A 23,942-nucleotide genomic window follows, 5' to 3' on the forward strand; every position below is an offset into this window, starting at 1 on the left:
TTAAACTAGAGGCCTGGTGCACAAAAATTTGTGCACTCGGGGAGTGGGAGGGGGCTCCCTCAGCCCGGCCTGTGCCCTCTCACAGTCTGGGACCCCTCGGGAGATAACGACCTGCTGGCTTAGGCCTGCTCCCGCGTGGCAGAGGGCAGGCCCAATCCCTAGGTGCAGCCCCTGGTCGGTCTCAGAGCAGGGCTGATTGGGGAGTTGGGGCGCCGTCCCCTGTCATACACAGAGCAGGGCGGATTGGGAAGTTGCGATGCCACCCTCAGTCACACTCAGGGTAAGGCCGATTGGGGGGTTGGGGCATCGCCCCCTGTCACACTCAAGGCAGGGTCGATGGGGAGGTTGTGGCGCCACCCCCTGTCACTCACAGAGCAGGGCCCATCAGGGGGGTTGGGGCTCCGTACCCTGTCACTCACAGAGCAGGGCCCATCAGGGGGGTTGGGGCTCCATACCCTGTCACGCACAGAGCAGGGTCGATCAGGGGGTTGGGGAGCTCCCCCCTGTCATGCACAGAGCAGGGCCCATCAGGGGGTTGAGGAGCTCCCCCCTGTCTCACACAGAGCAAGGCCGATCAGGGAGTTGAGGAGCTCCCCCTGTCACTCACAGAGTAGGGCCGATAGGGGAGTTGGGGCACCGCCCCCTGTCACACACAGAGCAGGGCCCATGGGGGTCGGTTGGGGTGCCGCCCTCTATCACCCACAGAGCAGGGCTGATCAGGGGGTTGGGGCGCCACCACTGTCACACTCAGGGCAGGGCCGATGGGGAGGTTATGGCTCTACCCCGTCACACACAGAGCAGGGTGCCTTCCCCTGTCACGAACAGAGCAGGGCGGATAGGGAGGTTGTGGCCCCGCCCCCTGTCACACACAGAGCCGCAGGGTGATCAGGGGGTTTGGGCGCTGCCCCCTGTCACACTGATCCTGGTGCTGGGAGGCCTCGCGGCTCTGCTGATCCCGGTGCTAGGAGGCATATTACCCTTTTACTATATAGGATAGAGGCCTGGTGCATGGGTGCATGGGTGGGGGCCAGCTGGTTTGCCCTGAAGGGTGTTCTGGACCCCACTGGGGTCCCTGGCCAGTCTGGGAGAGGGACTGAAGGCTGTTTTCAGGCTGGCGGGTGACTGAAGCTCCCAACCGCTCCTTTTTTTCTTTCTTTTTTTTAATTCTGGGCCAGCTTTAGCTCTGAGGCTTGGCTCCAGCTCTTAGGCCTCGGCTGCTGAAAGCAGGTATCTGGTTTGTTTCGGTTCTATAATTCAAACATTTTTTCAACTCCAGCTCTGAGATCCCGGCTGGCTGAAAGCAGGTTTCTGGGGTTTTGTTTAGCTTCTATATTTGTAACAATGTTTCATACTGCAAGCTCAGAGGCTGGCAGCGGCAGGCGGGGAACGTTGGAGTCCGCTGTCACTGAAGCAAGGAAGCCTCATGTTCGCTTCAAGCTGCCTGGCTGCCGGCCGCCATCTTGGATGGCAGTTAATTTGCATATCGCCCTGATTAGCCCATGGGAAGGGTAGCGGAGGTACGGCTAATTACCATGTTTCTCTTTTATTAGATAGGATTCTTATCCAAGAAAACGTCTTGAATTTGTTTATTACAACACCAAAAGCCTCACTGTGCAAATGATATTGAAGTATGGGCAGTAAAAATTTATTCACTCACTCATTCTATTCTATGCATATAAGTTGTGTATCTAAATGACATATCATGTAATTGAGGTCAAGAAATATAGGTTAACAAAAGATATATGTATAGTTCCTGTTGTTGAAAATTTGTGTTACAGGAAAGGAGACATAAAATAGTACTAATGTTTATTTTAGCTCTGTTGTATTAAACACTGCGAAGGAAAAGAAAATGATGTTCTCACATCAGAAATTTTAGGCACAAATGAGGTTGAAAAGGAGAATTAATATTAGATGTCCTTTCTAACGAGCCTGGGAGATATATAAGTGCAGAAGTCTTATTGGTAGTTGGGAATATGGGTCTAAAGTTTACAAAAATGCCATGAGGAGGGATTAAGTTGGATTCCTTATTGCTTATCTGGTAATGAGAACATCAGAATGTGGTCACTTATGAAGCAGACAATGAGAAGAAGAGCTAAACCTAGTCCTGAAGACCCTCAACAGTTAAGGGCTGGGCAGAGGAGAGTCTGCAAAGGACACTGAGGTAGAGTGGGTAGTGCAGTCAGAAGGATAAATAGGGAAGAGTGGGAGAGATACTACTAAAGGGAAGAAATGTGTTTAAAAGGCAGAATGGTGCTTGTAGGGTAGGTATGGCTGAACTATCCCAGTGGACCTGAGAACAGATGCCATTGGTGACCTTAGGATAGTCTGGTTTAGTAGAATTAGTGGGACAGAAACCAGCTGGGACTAAGGTCAACAAAGAAACACAAGAATGAGAACTGGAGACATTGTGCATAGAAAATTATCTTTGTAAGCCTGTTTGTGCAGTGGAGGAGTGAAACAGATAGTACCTGGAGGAGAATGTGGGTAACATGCCCATGTGTATTTTTCTTCCTATTTTTTACTGAGAATCATTTTCAAGAATAAATGAATTGGTACAAACTTAAAAACCTTTTTAATATTTGACATATTTGATTTAAGCTATTGCTTATTTAGGTATTTTATTTAATAATTGCTTATTTGACTAAAGTAATTTATCATTGTTCTAATTAATATCACTTTGTAGGAATTTTTTTTTTTCTTTTTTAAATATATTTTATTGATTTTTCACAGAGAGAAAGGGAGAGAGATAGAGAGTTAGAAACATCGATGAGAGAGAAACATCGATCAGCTGCCTCCTGCACATCTCCCACTGGGGATGTGCCCGCAACCCAGGTACATGCCCTTGACCGGAATCGAACCTGGGACCCTTCAGTCCGCAGGCCGACGCTCTATCCACTGAGCCAAACCGTTTTCGGCGGAATTTCTTTTTTTGTTTGTTATTCCTCATCCGAGGATATTTTTCACATTGATTCTTTTAGAGAGCATGGAATGGAGGGGGACACAGAGAGAGAAACTGGTTGCCTCCCATACAGCCCGGGGATTGAGCCTGCAATGGAAGTTTGTGTCCTTGACTGGAATCGAACCTGTGACCCTTCAGTTCACAGGCCAACACTTTAACTACTGAGCCAAACTAGCTAGGGCTGTAGTGAATTTCAATGGCCATCCATTTGTTCGCTCGTTGTAGTTGTTTTTTGTTTTTTTTTCCAATCAAATTTTACAAGCAAGATTCATTTTCTTTTATCTGTTCCTTCATTTACTCTAGTTTTATGTTGGTCATTTATATTATTTGTACTTTTAAAATTTCTAACCTTTGACGTAAACATTTTCTATTTAGCCATATTCTTTTGATGTACACGTGTGTTTAATTTCATTTGTATATAAAAAGTTGGCCATTTCCTTATATATTTTGCCAAGGCCTTAGGACATAGAACCAAGCCTCCTCCTAGTCACATTTTGCTGGAAGCCGATCCACCCTGGCTGCTTGACTCAGTCACTGCAGGGATGTTTTAAGGGACCTGGCGTATATGGCATACTGTTCTTAATATGTTTGCTCCCCCTCTTAACGCTCCCCAAGAAAGGCTGTTTCCCCAGGTGAGGATTTTTTTTTTTAATAAATATATTTTATTGATTTTTTACAGAGAGGAAGGGAGAGAGATAGAGAGTTAGAAACATCAATGAGAGAGAAACATTGATCAGCTGCCTCCTGCACACTCCCTACTGGGGATAGGCCCGAAACCCAGGTACATGCCCTTGACCGGAATCGAACCTGGGACCTTTCAGTCCGCAGGCCAACACTCTATCTACTGAGCCAAACCGGTTTTGGCGAGGATTTTTATCAGTAAAACCCTTTAACTAAGTGCCAGAGGGGTAGTTAATCACTTTAACTACAAACAATCAGGCTTAAGCTACATAATCTTTACATAGAATAACCTCCTTCAGTTACTTCCTTGTAGCTTAATAGAACAATAGAGTAACCTTGGAATGGAGATAAGAAACGCCCTAACCTTCTGAATAGACTGGATAGGATTAAGACTAAATAGTATAAATACAGATGTTAGATGACAATAAAGGGAGGAACCTGGCTATGATGATCACCTGAACATTGCCTCTGTGTCATTCATTCTTTGCCACACCTTTGGGAACCCCTGCTCCATCCACACCTTTGGGAATCCCTGGACCTGCTGGGGCTGGACCCCAGCATTTTGGTGCCACGAACAGGATTCCCCTAGGTAAGCCCCCCACCCCCCACCCCCGCCCCTCCGCACTCGGGATGGATAGGATGCCACCGTAGGGTGCTGCAGACCCCCCTATAGAGGATAAGTAGGGTAAGTGGGTGGATAGTACAGAACTTAGATTAAGAAGATGGGCCATACTGAGTCTAAAGAAAGAAGACTCTGTATTGATCTTTTAACACATTTGTTTGCTACCAGAGGAGTTAAGGTTACTCACAGTCAGACAGGACGTTTTATACAAGAAGTCTGTTCATGGTTTCCTGAGGAAGGAACTGTTAATTTAGAAACCTGGACTGAAGTAGGACAGCAATTAAAAAAATTATTACAGCTACCATGGATCTGAGAAGGTCCCGGCAGATATCCTTTCCCTCTGGAATTTAATTCGTAACACCTTGGCACCAGAGGCAGAAACGGTTGAACTTTCTCAAACTTTAAATAGTCCCTCGGCTCCACCTAGAGAGGACACATCATTATTGTCTCCAGTTCAATCTAAGAGCAATTTAAATATGCCTACTGATCGGAAGGAGAATAAATATCATAAACATGACCCTTGGTCCTTTCCAGTCAGTAGAGAGGAGAATGGCCCTCCCATTCAAAACAGGCTCCCTAAATCAGAAAAGAAGCCTAAACCAGGTCCTCCGGCTCCTATGAGCTCCATGTCTAAATTTCAAAGGGCAATAAGAAAAGCTGAAGCTAGTGGAGATCTTGAATTTCCACTCTGCTTCCCAGTCGCATATGAGAATGAGAGGGACGAAAATACCACCTGGGAGTCTATACCTTACAAAATACTTAAAGAATTAAAACTGGCCTGCTCTGAATATGGGCCTCTAGCTCCTTACACACAAACCTTGGTAGAAGCCCTAGCCAGTAAATGGATGACTCCTTATGATTGGTCACAGGTTTGTAAAGCCTGTCTCTCAGGAGGCGATTACTTATTATGGAAAACTGAATATGATGATCTTGCTAAGAGAGCTGTAGCCACTAGCAGAAATTCCAGAGAAGAAATAACCGTAGACATGATATTAGGAGAAGGTGATTATATCACGGCTCAGGAGCAAATGTATATGCCCAAAGAGGCACTTACTAAAGTAACCAGTTGTGCAGTAAATGCCTGGAAATCCCTATCTTGTACAGTAGGAAAAACAACCACCCTTTCAGAGGTTAAACAGAAGGTCGAGGAACCGTATCCAGATTTCCTTTCTCGCCTCATACAGGCAGGCAAGAGAGTAATCACTAATGAAGAGGCAGCCGATATCTTAATCAAACCGCTGGCTTTTGAAAATGCTAATAATACCTGTCAGGCTTTATTAAGGCCGATTCGCAGAACAGGAACTATAAATGATTTTATAAAACAGTGTGCCAATGTAAGTCCTGCATTTATACAGGGTGTAGGTATAGCTGCAGCCCTCAAGGGGGAGACATACCCTCAATATATACAGGGCATAGGACAAGCCAGCAATAATACAGATAATAAAAGAAATATGAACTGCTACTCTTGTGGTCAATCTGGACACTTTAGCAGAGAATGCCCAATTAAAAATAATACTCAGACTCCTCAACAGCCTGGAAATACATCAGGGAACAATATTAATCCTCCAAAAACTATTTGTCCCGGATGTCAGAAAGGATTTCATTGGGCAAAGGAATGCAGATCAAAATACAATAAAAATGGCAGCCTTTAAATTCTACAAACCGCTCCCAAGGAGGTTCTATCCCATCACCTCAACCGGGAAACTTGAGAGGGGGCCAGCCGCAGGCCCCTGCAATAACAGGGGCATCAACCCTCAACCCCTTTGCAAATTTCAGTCAGTCAGTGACCTCTTCAGGGCAGCCCCAGGCAGTGCAAGATTGGACCTCTGTTCTACCACCCACGCAATACTAACCCCAGACTCCCAGGTAGCAGCCATTCCTACAGGTGTGTCTGGGCCGCTGCCTGCGGGGACTGTAGGTTTAATATTAGGACGGAGCTCCGCCTCATTACAGGGGATCTTAGGCATCCCAGGAGTTGATGCAGAATTTACAGGAGAAATACAGATTTTACTTTCCCTGCCCACCACAACTATACAGATTCAGCCCAACCAGAGAATTGCCCAATTACTTCTGTTACCAATACATAAAATAGGGACAGCTATTACCCAGGAAGCCAAAGGGGCCAGAGGCTTTGGATCTAGTGATGCAGCATTTTGGATACAAGAAATCCATGCTGCTAGACCTACAAAAATTTTACAAATTCAAGGAAAACCAATTGAAGGTCTATTGGATACAGGAGCAGATGTTTCCTGCATAGCAGGGAAGGATTGGCCCTCTTCGTGGCCCATGCACACCACCCCCACTTCCCTAATAGGACTAGGCAAGGCATCTAATGTAAAAAAGAGTTCTCAGATTTTAACTTGGGCTGATGAAGATCAACATTCAGGAACATTCTGTGCCTATATAATTACGACTATCCCCTTTACATTATGGGGAAGAGATATCTTGTCTCAAATGGGAGTTCTGTTATATAGCCCCAGTGATAGAGTAACATCACAGATGCTAGACATGGAATTTAATCCAGAAAAAGGATTAGGAAAAGAAGAGCAAGGAAGACTATATCCTATAGAAGTAATACCTCACACTCCTCGACAGGGACTTGGATATCAGGATTTATAATTGGGGCCATTGCCCCTAGGACTGCTGATCCCATAGTCTGGAAATCATCACAACCAGTATGGGTTGAGCAATGGCCCTTAACATCTGAGAAAATATCAGCAGCCTGACAATTAATTGATCAGCAATTAGCAGAGGGACATATAGAACCATCAAATAGTCCCTGGAACACACCCATATTTGTAATAAAAAAGAAATCAGGCAAGAGGAGACTTTTGCAAGATCTTAGAGCCATAAATGCCACCATGGAAGATATGGGCTCCTTACAACCTGGACTGCCCTCTCCTGTGGCAATTCCACAGGAGTATTGTGTTGTTGTTACTGACTTACAGGATTGTTTCTTCACTATACCTCTTCACCTGGCTGATTGTCAAAGATTTGCATTCAGCATACCATCAGAAAACTTTAAACAGCCTTATCAGAGATACCAATGGAAGGTTCTCCCACAAGGGATGAAAAATAGTCCAACATTATGTCAAAAGTTTGTAGATCAGGCATTGCAAGCTATTAGAAAGAAATTTTCAGATCTATATCTTATTCATTATATGGATGATATTTTATTAGCTCATAAAGATCGGGCTACTTTACAGGAAATTCTTACTCAGACCGTCCTTGCTTTAGAAGAACATGGTCTAAAAATAGCCCCAGAAAAAAATCAGACTGAACCTTCTTTTTCCTACTTAGGCAGAATATTACATACCTCTACTATCACCCATCAGCCTTTACAATTAAGAAAAGATCATTTAAACACATTACATGATTATCAGAAACTATTAGGTGATATCAGTTGGGTCAGGTCATATCTAAAAATAACCACTCTTGACTTAAAACCTCTATTTGACATTTTAAAGGGAGATTCTAACCCAGGGGTGGGCAAACTTTTTGACTGGAGGGCCACAATGGTTCTTAAACTGGACCGGAGGGCCGGAACAAAAGCATGGATGGAGTGTTTGTGTGAACTAATATAAATTCAAAGTAAACATCATTACATAAAAGGGTACGGTCTTTTTTTTTTTTTAGTTTTATTCATTTCAAGGCCGTAGTTTGCCCACGGCTGTTCTAACCCTATGTCTCCCCGACAACCATAGAAGGAGAAAAGGCTATAGCAAAAATAGAACAGGCCATCAATAAACAGGAACTACAGTATCTAGATTATTCCAATCTTGGACCTTAATTATTCTAGCCACTAAATATACCTACAGGATGCTTATGGCAGGAAGGGCCATTAGAATGGATACATTTACCTGTCACCCCTAGGAAGATTGTAACATCCTATCCCTCCCTAGTGGCCACTCTCATTATCAAAGGTAGACGACGCAGTATCGCAATATCGAACTCTTTGGAAGAGAAGTTACTGAGATAATAATACCTTATAAAAAAGAACTATTAGACACACTACTACAATTTGAAGAAGAGTGGCAAATAGTTATAGGTAACTTCCCAGGACAAATTTTACATCATTTACCAAGATCACCTATATTGCAATTTCTCTCCCTGCATCCATTTATATTTCCTATTAAATGTTCAAAAGAGCCATTATCACCTCCTGCCTCCTTAGTATTCACAGATGGTTCCTCTAATGGTAGGGCAGTGATAATCATTGACTCAATAACCCATATTCACAAACCCTAGAGACGTCAGCCCAGAAACAGAGCTTTTGGCAGTCATTTATGCTTTTGAACAATTGCAACAGGTTCCCTTTAACTTGTACACTGACTCTCAATATATAGTTAAATTATTTCCTCATATTGAGATTGCCTCTCTCCCACAAGGAAAAACAGCCATCTTCTTTTTTCTTCTTCTTCTTTTTCTTTTTTTTATTTTATTAAATCTTTATTGTTCAGATTATTACATTTGTTCCTCTTTTTCCCCCCATAACTCCGCTCCACCCAGTTCCCACCCCATCCTCCTCCCTCACTCCCCACCCACTGTCCTCATCCATAGGTGCACAATTTTTGTCCAGTCTCTTCCTGCATCCCCCAAACCCCTTTCCCCCCCAAGAATAGTCAGTCCATTCCCTTTCTATGCCCCTGATTCTATTATAATCACCAGTTCATTCTGTTCATCAGATTATTCACTTGATTTTCAGATTCACTTGTTGATAGATGTGTATTTGTTGTTCAAAATTTGTATCTTTACCTTTTTCTTCTTCTTCCTCTTCTTAAAGGATACCTTTCAGCATTTCATATAATACTGGTTTGGTGGTGATGAACTCCTTTAGCTTTTCCTTATCTGTGAAGCTCTTTATCTGACCTTCAATTCCGAATGATAGCTTTGCTGGATAAAGTAATCTTGGTTGTAGGTTCTTGGTATTCATCACTTTGAATATTTCTTGCCACTCCCTTCTGGCCTGCAAAGTTTCTGTTGAGAAATCAGCTGACATTCATATGGATACTCCCTTGTAGGTAACTGAGTTTCTTTCTCTTGCTGCTTTTAAGATTCTCTCTTTGTCTTTTGCTCTTGGCATTTTAATTATGATGTGTCTTGGTGTGGTCCTCTTTGGATTCCTTTTGTTTGGGGTTCTCCGCGCTTCTTGGACCTGTAAGTCCATTTCTTTCACCAGGTGGGGGAAGTTTTCTGTCATTATTTCTTCAAATAGGTTTTCAATATCTTGCTCTCTCTCATCTTCTGGCACCCCTATAATTCTGATGTTGGTACGCTTGAAGCTGTCCCAGAGGCTCCTTACACTATCTTCGTACTTTTGGATTAATTTTTCATTTTGCTTTTCTGGTTAGGTGGTTTTTGCTTCTTCGTATTTCAAATCGTTGACTTGATTCTTGCAATCCTCTAGTCTGCTGTTGGAAGTCTGTAAAATATTCTTTATTTCAGTCAGTGTGTGCTTAATTTCTAGTTGGTCCTTTATCACAACATCGAGGGTCTCATTAGATTTCTTGTAGATCTCATTAAGTTTATCGGCAGTTTCTAGAAAATTATTGAAAGACCTTAAAAGTGTGGTTTTGAACTCTATATCCAGTAGTTTGCTTTCCTCCATTTCTGTCATTTGTGTCCTTTTTCTTCGTTTCCACATTTTTTATGCTTCCCTGTGTTGATACAGTGGTTTTCTGGGCTAAGGGTTCAGCCTCCCCAATTACCTGAGGAGGACACTCTTGGTGCACCCCCTTGTGGTCTTTGTGCACAGTCTTGTTGTAGTTAAGCCTTGATTGTTGTAGGTATCACTGGGAGGAATTGGCCTCCAGGCCAATTGGCTGTGAGAATCAGCTGTGTCTGCAGTGGGAGAACTTCTGTGCTGGAGACACCCCTCTGGGGCAAGACTTGCTTCAGTGGGGCTTTGGTGCTCACTGAGTCTGCCCCCTGAGTGTGTCCTTTATGTTTCCACAGAGCTGCAAACTGGATGGTCCCACTCTCAGCCATTTTCTCTTTGTTAACTCAGTTACAAACTTACATTCACAAATGAGAAAAGGCTTTCTATATTGGACATATTAGAGCTCATTCCTGCCTAACAGGATCCTTAAGCAAAGGAAATTATCAGGTGGATTTACTAACTCGCCCAGTAGTTTGTACAGATCTAGAAGAAGCCTGGCGGTCTCATGCCATTCACCATCAAAATGCTTCTGCTCTCCAACTATATTATCACTTATCTAGAGAAGCTGCTCGAGGTATTGTGCGTGACTGTGGCCATTGTCCTACTCATTTTCCTAGCCCTGCTACTGGAGTTAATCCAAGAGGACTTAGACCCTGTGACTTATGGCAGATGGATATTACTCATGTCCCATCTTTTGGCAAACTTTGCTATGTGCATGTTTGTATTGATACCTTTTCTCATGTTATCCTTGCTTCTGCATGTACAGGAGAAGCCTTTAAAGATGTAAGTCAACATTTATTCCAATGTTTTTCCTACCTAGGAATACCAAGTGCACTTAAAACAGACAATGGGCCTGCCTATACCTCTAGAGCTTTTAAAAACTTATGCTCTACATTTGGTATCACATATACTACAGGAATACCCTCAATCCTCAATGCCAAGCAATAGTAGAAAGGGCTCCCCAAACCTCAAAAACACAAATTAAAAAATTACAAGAAAATGAGTTTAAATATTCCTCTCCTCATCATGTTCTACAACATACTCTATTTGTAATTAATATACTAAATGTAGATTCTGAGGGAAATTCCCCGATGTACAGACATTGGAACCCTGATCTAACTAAACCTAAAGCCCTTGTCAAATGGAGAGACTTGCTTACTGGAGCCTGGAAGGGACCTGACGTACTTTTAACCTGGGGGAGAGGATATGCTTGTATATTTCCATAGGACACAGACTCACCTGTGTGGATTCCAGACCGTCTAGTCCAGCTGTGGGCAAACTACGGCCCGCAGGCCGGATCCAGCCCGTTTGAAATGAATAAAACTAAAAAAAAAAGACCATACCCTTTTATGTAATGATGTTTACTTTGAATTTATATTAGTTCACACAAACACTCCATCCATGCTTTTGTTTCGGCCATCTGGTCCAGTTTAAGAACCCATTGTGGCCCTCGAGTCAAAAAGTTTGCCCACCTCTGCTCTACACAGAAATAGTGTATGAAAAGCACTTAGAACATTATGACTTTTTCACCTTTATTTATGTCTGTATATGCCACATGTTCTGATTTTTCTGCCTTTGAAAAATATGACTCTCTTGTGACTTGAAGATAAGGAACTCTGCCCAGAAAATGGCATGGGAACCCATTGTTGAACTCTAACATTGGTTGTGATCACTTAAAATCGAGTTGAAGTGTTGCAGTTTTGAAGGCTTTTGAATGACATAATGGGCTAAACAATGGAAACCTGAAATCCTATATAACAAAAGTGTAGTATGCAAATTTTCCCCTCTACTGGGAGTTCATCCTGGAGTTGAATCAGGGGGCGGGCCCAGCTGGGGGGAAGGGAGGGTGGCCCCGGCTGGCAACGGGCAGCTGCTAGGGGCCCTACCAGTGCACAAAGTTTGTGCAGTGGGCCTCTAGTATAAATATAATGGGATAAAAATAATTCTGATTACTTGATTATGTCTATAGATCAAGTTTTCCATGCTGTTTTATTTACTTTTAGTCTCTTCCTTTTAAAGGGAACATTTTATAAAGATTTTACCTTAACACTATTTTTTTTAATATATTTTTATTGATTTTTTACAGAGAGGAAGGGAGAGAGATAGAGAGTTAGAAACATCGATGAGAGAGGAACATCGATCAGCTGCCTCCTGCACATCTCCTACTGGGGATGTGCCCGCAACCCAGGTACATGCCCTTGACTGGAATCGAACCTGGGACTCATGAGTCCGCAGGCTGACACTCTATCCACTGGGCCAAACCGGTTAGGGCAACGCTATCTTATTTCTTTATCATTTTCACAGGGTTCTTGACTTGAACCCCAAATCACATTTTTCTTTTTTTAAATATGTTTTTATTGATTTCAGAAAGGAAGGGAGAGGGAGATTGCATACCCCCCTACTGGGGGTTGAGCCCACAACCCAGGCATGTGCCCTTGATGGGAATCAAACCTGGAATCCTGCAGTCCACAAGCTGAAACTCTATTCACTGAGCCAAACCAGCTACCTTAAAGCTATTTTACTAGAATGTATCAAAACAGGGGGTTGCAATGTGAACCACTAGATGGCAGAATGACATTAGTTACAAGAATGCGTTTTCTCAGTGTGTCAACAGTAAGCAAATAAAATAACATGGTATTCATGTCTTCCTGTATTTGGTTAATTAACATAATGCCATGTTATGTTCATCTGTAATGAACACGGCTAAGACTTTCTGGTGTCTTTTTTTAACCGACACTCGGGCATTCAAATATGCTTCTTAGCAAAGAGACACCGGAGGACAAAGCTAAGCTACTATAATTCAAGACATAAAACATTCAAAAATTCCCATAAATTCCTATATTGAATGGCCTGATGCAATTAGATTAGATCATAAATGACAACATAGTACTTGTATTAGGCTGACATCACAATTTTGAAGCTTGCCTTTTGCCTTTTATTTTGCATTATTTCTTATTCCAGATTTTCATATTTGTTGTTTAAATAGAATGACGTTTGGCCCCACCTGGTTTGGCTCAGTGGATAGAGTGTCAGCCTGTGGACCGAAAGGTCCTGGGTTCAATTCTGGCCAAGAGTATATGCCCAAGTTGCGGGCTGGATCTGGGGGCGCAGGAGGCAGCCAATTAATGTTTCTCTCTCATCATTGATGTTTCTATCTCTCTCTTCCTTTCTGAAATCAATAAAAAATACTAAAAAAGAAAGTATTCATTAAAAAATACATATATAGATTGATACTAGGAAGATTTTTGTACAAATTGTTTCTAAGTTACCACAGTGGATAATGTGATCAGTAATATGATTTTTGATCCAACTATTGGAAACAATTCAAAAGAATCTATTCATCAGTATTTAATGATGAATAAAAAAAGAAGACACTGTCATTGCAAATACTTTGATGTGATATTTGTTTTTTTAATGTTTTATTAATTTTAGAGAGAGCAGAAGGGAGAGGAATAGACAGAAACATCGATGATGAGAAACATCAATTAGCGGCCTCCTGCATGCCCCCTACTGGGGATCAAGCCCATAACCTGGGCACATGCCCTGACGGAATCGAACCTGTGATCTCTTGGTGCATGGGTCAATGCCACTGGCCAGGCTTGATGTGATGTTTGTAAAAAAAAGAAAAGAAAAGAAAAGAAATAAAGAAATGATATATAGCATTACTTTTAAGGCTCCAAATTAAAAAGAAATAAACACACGTGAATCATATCAAACATGCTTCTTTTTAAACAAGAAATGATGAAACAGAATATTCTTTCTAAAAGTTAGGTAAAACACAACAATACCTATTTTCTCCTCTAGTTTTTAATATTGTGGTGGAATAATAGCAAATTAATAATCTATAAGACAAACAAGAGGAATTGAATTTATTATGTATAGATAATGTGGTTCCTTAAAGTAAAAGTAAGGCTCTCTCTATACCTTCTTAACAACAACCCCCACCCACCCCCGTCCCATAAATCTAAAAACTCTTTTGTCCTCTACACCCCAGATTGGTTTCTAACCAATCTATACATGAGAACTTTCTATAAATGAAAACACTCTTCAGGTACAATTTAAATCTAGCATTTTCACTCAATATTATGTCTGGGAAACCATCCATATTATTTTGTGTATCAACAGTTCATTATTTTCATTGCTATGTACTATTGCAATTTGAATAGATTCTAGTGTCAATTCTAGTATTAATGTTCTTTTGCTTTGTTTCTTTGGCAAGTGTGGGGGCTACTACGCTTAAAGCTTCTGTGACTGCACCTGGGCATTCTTATGGGTGACCTAAGCAATATTTCTGTTGGACATACACCCAGGAGTGAACTGACTTGGTCCCAGGGTAAGTTTACCTGTTTCTCTTTCTAAGTTCTGCCAAACACTTGTCTAAAGTTTAAAAACTTACAGTCCCATTGTCAACAATTGTATGTCAGTCATCTTAATTTTTTAATTTAATCTCTTTAGTGTTAGCCATTACGATGTGTGTGTGTGTGTTGCAGGATAACATTTTGTCTTTAGTTTGCAATGCATGAGCAGTAATGATGTTGAACACATTTTTTAAGGTTTGCAGATCATTTGGATATCCTCTTTTGTGAAGTGTTTGTTCAAATTGGACACCTTTTCATTGACAGTGAAATGTGTATTTTTAAAGATAAGCAAGAAAGCTACAGCTTCTCCCAAGGAGTAAGAATAGATTAGAAGCTGTTACTAGAAATATGCCTGCTGTACTGAATAAAATGCCAACTAAGAATTCAATTCTCAATTCTCTCAAATTGACTCCATTCTGATCAGACTGATGACCACCGTGTTCATCTGACATGGATTTCTATTTGAAGTAATGGAATGTCTTCCCAGAGACCTATACCGTATTTAGTACAAGGCTTATACTGAAATGTAACTGCGACTAAATTCAGTGAACAATGCACACTTAGCTCTCTTATGCGGAAAAAGTTACATGGTTTATGGGTCAAGAGAACCTTGCCCTTTGTTTTAGTCAAACATTGCTCCACCCTTCCCCAGAGGCCCACCTGCCCACCTTCAGTGACAAAAACTTGGTGGAGCAGGTTTCCACACTCCTAAGAGTCCCGTTAATCTGGCCATTAAATATTCGCTACATGCTGCCTGTCTTCTGCTTACCCATAATTTTTCAAGTATACAATCCAAAGAAATGAGGATGATTGTCATCGTCTTACTAATAGCTGGTAGAAAAACCAATCCAGGGGCCACCTATTTCGGACAATAACAAGGCTTTTGAATAGAACAATGGGAAGATGTTGCACTCTGTACAATTGAACCATTTACACTATCTGCATGTTTTGTTTTCATATTTTTCCAATATATTAAGTTTTTTAAAAATATTTTTTTTATTGATTTCAGAGAGGAAGGGAGAGAGAGATAGAAACGTCAATGGTGAGAGAAACATCAATCATCAGCTGCCCCCTGGGGATCGACCCCGCAACCCGGGCATGTGCCCTTGACCGGATTCGAACCCGGGACCTTTCAGTCTGCAGGCCGACACTCTGTCCACTGAGCCAATGCTCTTGACTGGAATCAACCAGGGACCCTTCGGTCTGCAGGCCAATGCTCTATCCACTGAGCAAAACTAGCCATGGCCCAATATATTAAGTTTTTAATAACTGAACCAAAAGTATATCCCACTGGCATCACTCAAGTTGGTGCCAGTGGTTTCTATATTACTTGGCAATTTAAAGCAGACTAACCATCATCAGGCTGACAAGGGCCAAAGGCCCATGAGAAAAGGGTTTTTAAAGATGACCAGAATAGTCCGAAGAAAGACTCCCACCTGGACTTCTGCTGTATATATCATGTCCTTATTATATTGTGTCCTTACTATACAAAAATAAAAACCAGCCTTTCGTCAGAGAAGGACATTTTATTTTTTACCCCATAAAGTAGCTTATCCTAATGGCCCATCCAGGAAGAGCAGAGAAACTGAGAAACAAAAATAGGAACTTAACTTCTTAGTAGACACATATAGTAAACATGACTTCCTCATTTCTACACAGAGAGTCTCCTCACAGGTCTAACTAACCATGACAATATGGTACTGACATACCCCTTTCCTTTTAATGCTGCATTTTAAATTTCTTCATCCAATATTTAGATGGTCCCTGTTATGTGTTGAAGAAAGTGCTAAAGAATTCAGAAGCCATTTCCCTACCATGAAGTTGGTCATACTCTTGTTGAAAGAAAGATTAGTACAATGTATTTTGTGCTCTGGAGGGGGCAAATAGATTCAGACAAATCAGGATAGAAGGGCTTTTGGGGAAGGGAAAAACTTTAAGTGAGTCATGAAGCAAGAATGACATAATAAGACGTAATAGGAAGAGAATATGTACTTGACCAAGGAAATAGCATATGAGCTGGCTTTTCAATGGCTCTAAAATGGAAGGTCTATACGCTATGCTACTGGAAGTCAGGAGCCAAGAAAGAAGACTCTGAGACAGAAATTACATGCAAGGAGGTTACTAGGGAATGCTATGGGGTCAACGCTTCTGTGAAGAGGAAGTGGGAGGATTAAGCAGAGGGAAAGTTGAACAGCAGTGCAGTTAGGAAGTGGCCCCGGCCTGTTAAAGGCTATGGCGGGATGCTCTGAAGCTGGGATGACCCTTCAGAGGTGGAGTGAGGAGTCTTAGCCCTTATACCTCCACACCAACCAGTCACTGGACCCCAGGATGGGGGAGAAAACTTGGGCTAAATGACTAATTTCAACAATTCCAAGAATGACCCTAAAATCCCGATATACCACACATCTGTATTTCTCGCTAGAGGAGATGACTGGATCAGCTCGCCATCTTTCACCTCGTAATCCTCTGTCTTTCAGAGGCTTGGTTTCTTTGTATCCATAACATAGTCTTTGTCCAATCAGCTGTCAGTGATTTCACTCAACCAGGGGCAAGAGGACCAGAAACCCTTACAGAAAAAACCTTGGTTTGGACCATTTTCTGTAAAAGGCAGTTAATGTTATAGGGTGCACCTGGGAGATGACTGTTTCTACATGCAGCTTCTTTAAGAAGGAAAAAGACCATTGAATCTGCTGCTGTGAAAAGGTATAGAAAGAAACGATTCGTATCAATTCTCTCCTACGTAGGATGCTTGCCTCTCTGCAGTTATTGTGAGAAAATATGAGATGAGTAACCTCAAGGGGACCGTCTTCATCTGTTTAAAGTCCATTAAGGCTACCAATAAATAGGGGTGTGGTTTATAATGTGTAGTCACAAACCAGCAGCACCGCCAACATCGAGAAATTGTTCAAAATGCAAATACTCGTGCCCCACCACAGACCAGCTGGATCAGAAACATGGGCACTAAGCCAGTCCGTGTGTTCTATCTAACCCACTCTCAGATGAGTCTGGTGCAGGCTGGAGGTGGGGTTTAATTGACTGCAGATGACAAGTGCCCTATGCCAAATCTCTATAAGGGGCCATAGTTTTTTTTGTTCTTCTTTTAAATTTCAAAATTAAAATAAATTTATTTTTCTGGTTCTCAATGATTTCATATTCATGGAGAAAATATTTAATCTAAAAAGTATAAGAGAATGGAAATTCTACTTCGAATATTCTAATGCTTTTCTTTCTGGATATTTTTATTGCACGTTTTATTTATAGGGAATATGGTGATACTACATTTCTTTTGTAACCTGTTTATTGAGTTGATACTCTATTTAGCCGAGTACATGTAGATGTAACAAGGATAACTCAGATGGCGCGGCCTCTGAGTACAAATGAACTTACCTTCGCTCTGAACCCACCCACGTCCTAATACTAGTAGGGAGTCTATTAAAGTATTTCTCTTCCTTAATACCTCTATGTTTAGAACTCCGGTTTTAAAGTTTTAAAAGGGCGCATATTTAAAAGCAAGCAATGTTTATTCTGTCTGAAGCAGTTAAGATAGTTATATAAGCAAGATGTCAACTTAGTAAAGCTAAATGTTTGGGAACACATGAGCATGTAAAGTAGTGGTTTTAGCTTCAAAATGAGTGTTATCTGCTATAAGTAAGTTTCCACTTGGCAGCTTCTCCATTCTGTTCTCCTAAATTATTCGGAAAAAAATGTCCATGGGGAGAAAATATCCTTTCCTTAATCCAAGACTACAGCGAGAGTGTGAACTTGAATAAGAAAAGACAGGCACAAATTATTATCATTAGTGTTATCATTATTTCGCAGTGATACTGTGCGATGTCCGTCAGGTTTTTGGTGTCTAGAACACGGGGCTGGCTTGTGAGTCATCTGGACTTAGGAGGGAACTTTTGCTCTGGCATTTGCTAGCTCTGTGGTTTGCTCTGTTACTTTAAGCAAGTTACTTAATCTTTAATGTCTTCTCCTCACCTGAGGAAAAAAGATAATAAATGTAACTACCATGCAAGGCTAATTTGAGAATTGAATAACATGTTAAATGAAGTATTTTGCTTTGAAAATTTCCTGCTTAAAGAAAGCAACAACACATATTTAACAGTCATCAGAAGCAAATGACCTGTGTTTGCAGTTGAGTGTTGGAAAATATTTCTGTTCTTTCCACTTCCCTACTTCCGTGTAAACTTGAAGGCAAATACGCCAGCCCTTGGGGTGAAATACGAAGTTACAAAGACTTCCTCCTGCGTGCTAGTCTCTGCCCCTGCCCCCTTCACTAGTGCAGGGGACCCCGCCTCACTCTCAGGGTCCTATTTGCTTCCTCCTCCTCCCTTTTAAGCCAAATCTGGAAGCATCAGCCAAGAGCTACTACACTTACTCAATTACACTAGCTAAACTGAAATGGAATATGTTTTGTTCCCCAGCAAGTTTTACATTCAGTGATAACTTTTATCTCGAATTATACAATGAATCCGAAGCAGAACATGGCAAAGTAGTAGAACTAGCTCCAGATTTGGGGGCCATGGCTCTGCTTCTTACGATACACTGGGCAAAAGTCACTATGACTGTGCAAAGTCCCCAAGGCTCGGTGAACGTCAGTTTCTCTGGCCCCACGTTTGTTCCATAATGATTTCTGGGAGCTGCTGGCTGGAGAGCTGGACTCCTTAAGCACCGGCCTCTCCCTGGAGCAGGGACCTCTCCCTCTGATTGGTGCTCTTCTGTCCCACCAGCCCTCCTCCTTCCCGAATCCCCAACCAGGGGCAGGCTGGCTCAGCCCTGTTTCTTCCAGCTTGCACCCAGCACTTCCTTTCCCCAGCACTCCATCCATATTTCTGATAACTAGGACTTGTTAGGTACATTTCAATTTCTTATGTTAGTTGGTAAAATTCACATAAGAAAAATTAAAATATAGAAACATGCTGTACATCCTCTTCCACCCTGTCTCCCTCCCTTTGTCTTCCCTCCCCTCCCCTCTCCCCCCAATACAAGTAATCATTGTAATTTATTGCTTATACATTCTTTATTCATACACAAGTAAGGTCAAATATAAAATTTATTTTTCATTGTAATCTCAAATGTAGCATTTTATATACACTTTTGCATCTTGCCTATATTTTTTACTCTTTTACTTTATTTTTGACTTTTTTACAGAAAGAGCAACCCTCTTTGCTTGACTACATATTATCAAGCAAAGAGGGTTGCTCTATTTAGAATTTAAGTGGTTTCCTATGTTTTGATATTATAAGTAATGCTGCAATGAATAATTTTATATGTAAATCATTTCACACATGTACAAGTGTTTTTATAGGATATATTTCCAGGCCTGGAATTGATGGATCACAGACTACATGCATCTGGAATTTTGATAGGTATCACCAAATGCCTCTACAGTGATCAGAGCAATTTCCAGTGCTCTGGACAAATTTAAGCACATTCCTCCCCAAAGTCTCTGCAAGAATGTGTGTGTGTGTGTGTGTGTGTGTGTGTGTGTGTGTGTGGTTTATTAATTAAGGTATTACAAATGTGTTTTTATTCCCCCATTGTCCCCCCATCCCTCCAGTCGTGCCCTCACCCTCACCCCCTATTGTCTGCATCCATCACTTTGTGTGTGCGTTTGTTTTTTTTTTTAATTGAACTTTTGGCTTTTACCTACTTGGTAGATTATGAATGTCATGTTATTCACTTTTAATTTGTACTTTCATCATTATGAGTGAGGTCGAACCTCTTTTCATGTTTTTTTTTTCCTCTGCAAGCTGTGTGTTCATATATTTCAGTTATATTTCTATTGTGTCACCTGCAACACTTACTCAGTGTATAATGATATTTTCAATCATAGTAATGTAAATTATTCCTAATATTTCTCATTTTTTTCTATCAATTTCTGGCAAATAAGAAAAATCATTGGAATAATGTTCTATGTCTAGACAAGTATGAGTACAGTAGAAACATATTTCATTGTATCTACCAAGCCAACTTTTATGAAGAACCAATTATGAAATCTTAATGAATCTATTTCAACTCATAAAAATTTAAGATGGATAGAAAAAATAAAGTGACATTACAAAATAAAAAAAATCATCAATATCCATAATCTTTTTTTTTATAAAATATATTTTATTGATTTTTTACAGAGAGGAAGGGAGAGGGATAGAGAGTTAGAAACATCGATGAGAGAGAAACATTGATCAGCTGCCTCCTGCACACGCCCTACTGGGTATGTGCCCACAACCAAGGTACATGCCCTTAACTGGAATCGAAACTGGGACCCTTGAGTCCGCAGGCCGACGCTCTATCCACTGAGCCAAACCGGTCAGGGCAATATCCATAATCCTAAGGTACAGGTAAATATATATGTGGATACACAAAACCAAAACTATGCTACCATTTCATGACAAAAAGAACTAATAAATGGCTGGAGAAGCCAACAGCCCCCCCGCCCCCCCAACCTACCCTTTTGCTTTTAAAGCCTGCAGTTGCTGCTGGCTCCATATGATTCAAGGGTCCATTTCTTGTTTGCTCAGTTTTCCTGTGAGTGGGAACACAAAGAATAGACACCGGTTGACTTCCACCTGGACAATGGTCCAGGCACAGCCGCTGTATTCCTGGTTTTCCAGGTAATCCCGGATCCTTCGGAAGTACATTTTAATCTGCAACCTAAGCTTCTCACGACCTACGGTGTTACTTTTCTGATCTGTTTGCAGTCCCATGAGCGTTTCTAGGTATTCCAGCTGTTGATGCAGCTCAATGAGGAACTTCTCCATGTGGCTTTCCTTCCAACCTTCCAGAGAAGTATTTGCCTGAAAGAGGCTGAAGATCTGCTGAAGCATCTCATGTAGAATGGTCAGTGCGTATCCTTTCTCGTCCTGGTGAGGATACCTAGCTTCCTGGGGAAGCAGGAAGTCCTTCCTGTGTGGCAGACACTGACGAATGGATGAGGGTTGCCATTTTTTCAAGAGTTTTGAACTTTCTCTGTTCACTCTTCTTTGTTGGAGGTGAAGGAGTTTCAGTTCTAGGGAGAGGATAGTGGAAGAGGTCAGCAGCACCAACACACTTTCACGGAAGTGCTTGTGAATCATGGTGAAGGTCAAATATGCTGCTTGTCTCTCTGCGGACTCAGTAGAGCTCCAACTCCAGTGAAGGTTTGCCTTTTCATGCATCTCACAGTGTCCCAGGAGGTGTTTTCCTTTGTTGGTTTTGTTTTCTAAAGCTGTCATTTCTCTAAGTTTACACCCAGAGCTTTTTGGTTCCCTGATCAGAGTGTTCAGGGAACATTTCCTCTACTTTCCCCATTGTGTTGGCTGTTTGAGGAAGTAACCAAAAGAACCTGTTTCATTGTATACTTTCCTTGAGACAATTGCTGACTAGTCATCCAGTAAGATCTTCTAATACTCTCATTATTTACTACATACGAAGTTTCACTCAACACAATGTGCTTTCTAAATATTTAGTTAAGCGTATTAAACTTATTTTACTGAGAGTAATATTTTTAAAGGTCCAGAGTACTATTTATCAGAGGCTTAGCAGCATCTATCTGGCATGTGGGGACAAAAATTAAAATCCACGCAGACTACTAAATTTAAAACCTCAAGTAGAAATAAAAATTTGCATCAATGCTTGAGAGCAAATTAATCTTTTTTTTTTTTTTTTTTTTAAATATATTTTATTGATTTTTTACAGAGAGGAAGGGAGAGAGATAGAGAGTTAGAAACATCGATGAGAGAGAAACATCGATCAGCTGCCTCCTGCACATCTCCCACTGGGGATGTGCCCGCAACCCAGGTACATGCCCTTGACCGGAATCGAACCTGGGACCTTTCAGTCCGCAAGCCGACGCTCTATCCACTGAGCCAAACCGGTTTCGGCAAGAGAGCAAATTAATCTTAAAATATGTTCCAGCAATCGTAAGTCGTTTTATATCTTATCCAAGCAGTTTAATATCTAAGACTCTAGTCCAGGGGTGGGCAACCCCTGGCACACGTGCCAAACATGGCACGCCAGTAACTTTTGCTGGCACGCGAAACCCTCTCTTATAATCTTCCATTTACAGTTTTTTTTCTTAATATCGTTACTTAATATGGTTAAGTAACTGTTGATAAATCCATATAATGAAATGCTACATAACCATTATAAATGACAAAATAATGTGTGAGAAAACATTGGGGGCACTTGGTTAATGTATATTCCCTAGGGTACCAATAACTATGGTAAATCAGTGCCATTACATCAATAATGTCTCTTGAACTACAAATACCCAGCTCCATATTCTAAGTCCTCCTAAATAAGGACCCAATCTACCTTTCCAATTTGCCTCCTTCAACCCTAGTCTGTCTGTCTGTCTGTCTAAGGACTAAGGGCTAATTCTCCTTTAGGGCCTATATCTCCCCTAAAGGAGATTTAGTATTTACCCCGGATCCTCACAGTCCTTTGTTTCTCCTTTAAGATACCGCTCTTGTGCTGTCTTATAGATGGCTGTTAATTTACCTGTCTTACAACATTCCAGCATTAAAACCTCTTAAGACTGTGGAATAAACAGTCATCTTTTTACTGTCTATGCAACTATAGTAGGAGCTTAATACACATGTGTTGACATGGAGTGAATCACTGTGTTCTACCACAAAGTAATGCAACCTGTAACATTGTATCTTTGACCATTTCTCTGCAGGCAGTTGGTGGGCGAATCCTAAGTCCTCCTAAATAAGCACCCAATCTACCTTCCCAATTTGCCTCCTTCAACCCCAGTCTGTCTATCTAAGGCAGTGGTTCTCAACCTTCCTAATGCCGCGACCCTTTAATACAGTCCTTCATGTTGTGGTGAGCCCCAACCATAAAATTATTTTTGTTGCTACTTCATAACTGTAATTTTGCTACTGTTATGAATCATAATGTAAATATCTGATATGCAGGATGTATTTTCATTGTTACAAATTGAACATAATTAAAGCATAGTGATTAATCACAAAAACAATATGTAATTATGTATGTGTTTTCCGATGGTCTTAGGCAACCCCTGTGCAAGGGTCGTTCGACCTCCAAAGGGGTCGCGACCCCCAGGTTGGCGACCCACAGGTTGAGAACCGCTGGCTAAGGATTAAGGGCTAATTCTCCTTCAGGGCTGAAAAGAGACACTCTGAAATCATGCACGGTCTCATTAACTACAAGCTCAGCTCTATGTTCTTGCCACCTAGTCTGGTATTAATAAGTTGAAATACACTGAGCCAGCATGCTCCATGGAAGAGCCTTTTCGTGTACAAAAGTCCAATTGCATTCATAAAAAGGTTTCTACACTTGGGGTGCTATGGAATTTGAACTCAGAGATCCATGGGAGTCAAATTATAGGAATGTCTTTTTTTTTAAAATTAAATCTTTATTGTTCAGATTATTACATTTGTTCCTCTTTTTCCCCCCCCATAACTCCCCTCCTCCCAGTTCCTACCCCACCCTCCGCCCTCACTCCCCACCCACTGTCCTCATCCATAGCTGCACGATTTTTGTCCAGTCTCTTCCCGCATCTCCCACACCCCTTTCCCCCCCAAGAATAGTCAGTCCATTCCCTTTCTATGTCCCTGATTCTATTATAATCACTAGTTCATTCTGTTCATCAGATTATTTATTCACTTGATTCTTAGATTCACTTGTTGATAGATGCATATTTGTTGTTCA

General features: G+C 41.4%; 1 protein-coding gene across 1 annotated transcript; it reads right to left on the reverse strand.

The window, feature by feature from the left end:
- Positions 1-20,776: 20,776 nt before the first annotated feature.
- IFNE (interferon epsilon) lies at positions 20,777-21,358 on the reverse strand. Its single transcript, XM_036329161.1, has one exon. It carries the CDS (start codon positions 21,356-21,358, stop codon positions 20,777-20,779), a length of 582 nt encoding a protein of 193 aa, XP_036185054.1.
- Between the last annotated feature and the right edge of the window lie 2,584 nt (positions 21,359-23,942).

The sequence above is a fragment of the Myotis myotis genome, unplaced genomic scaffold (assembly GCF_014108235.1).
Source record: "Myotis myotis isolate mMyoMyo1 unplaced genomic scaffold, mMyoMyo1.p scaffold_m19_p_12, whole genome shotgun sequence".
Lineage (NCBI taxonomy): Eukaryota > Metazoa > Chordata > Mammalia > Chiroptera > Vespertilionidae > Myotis > Myotis myotis.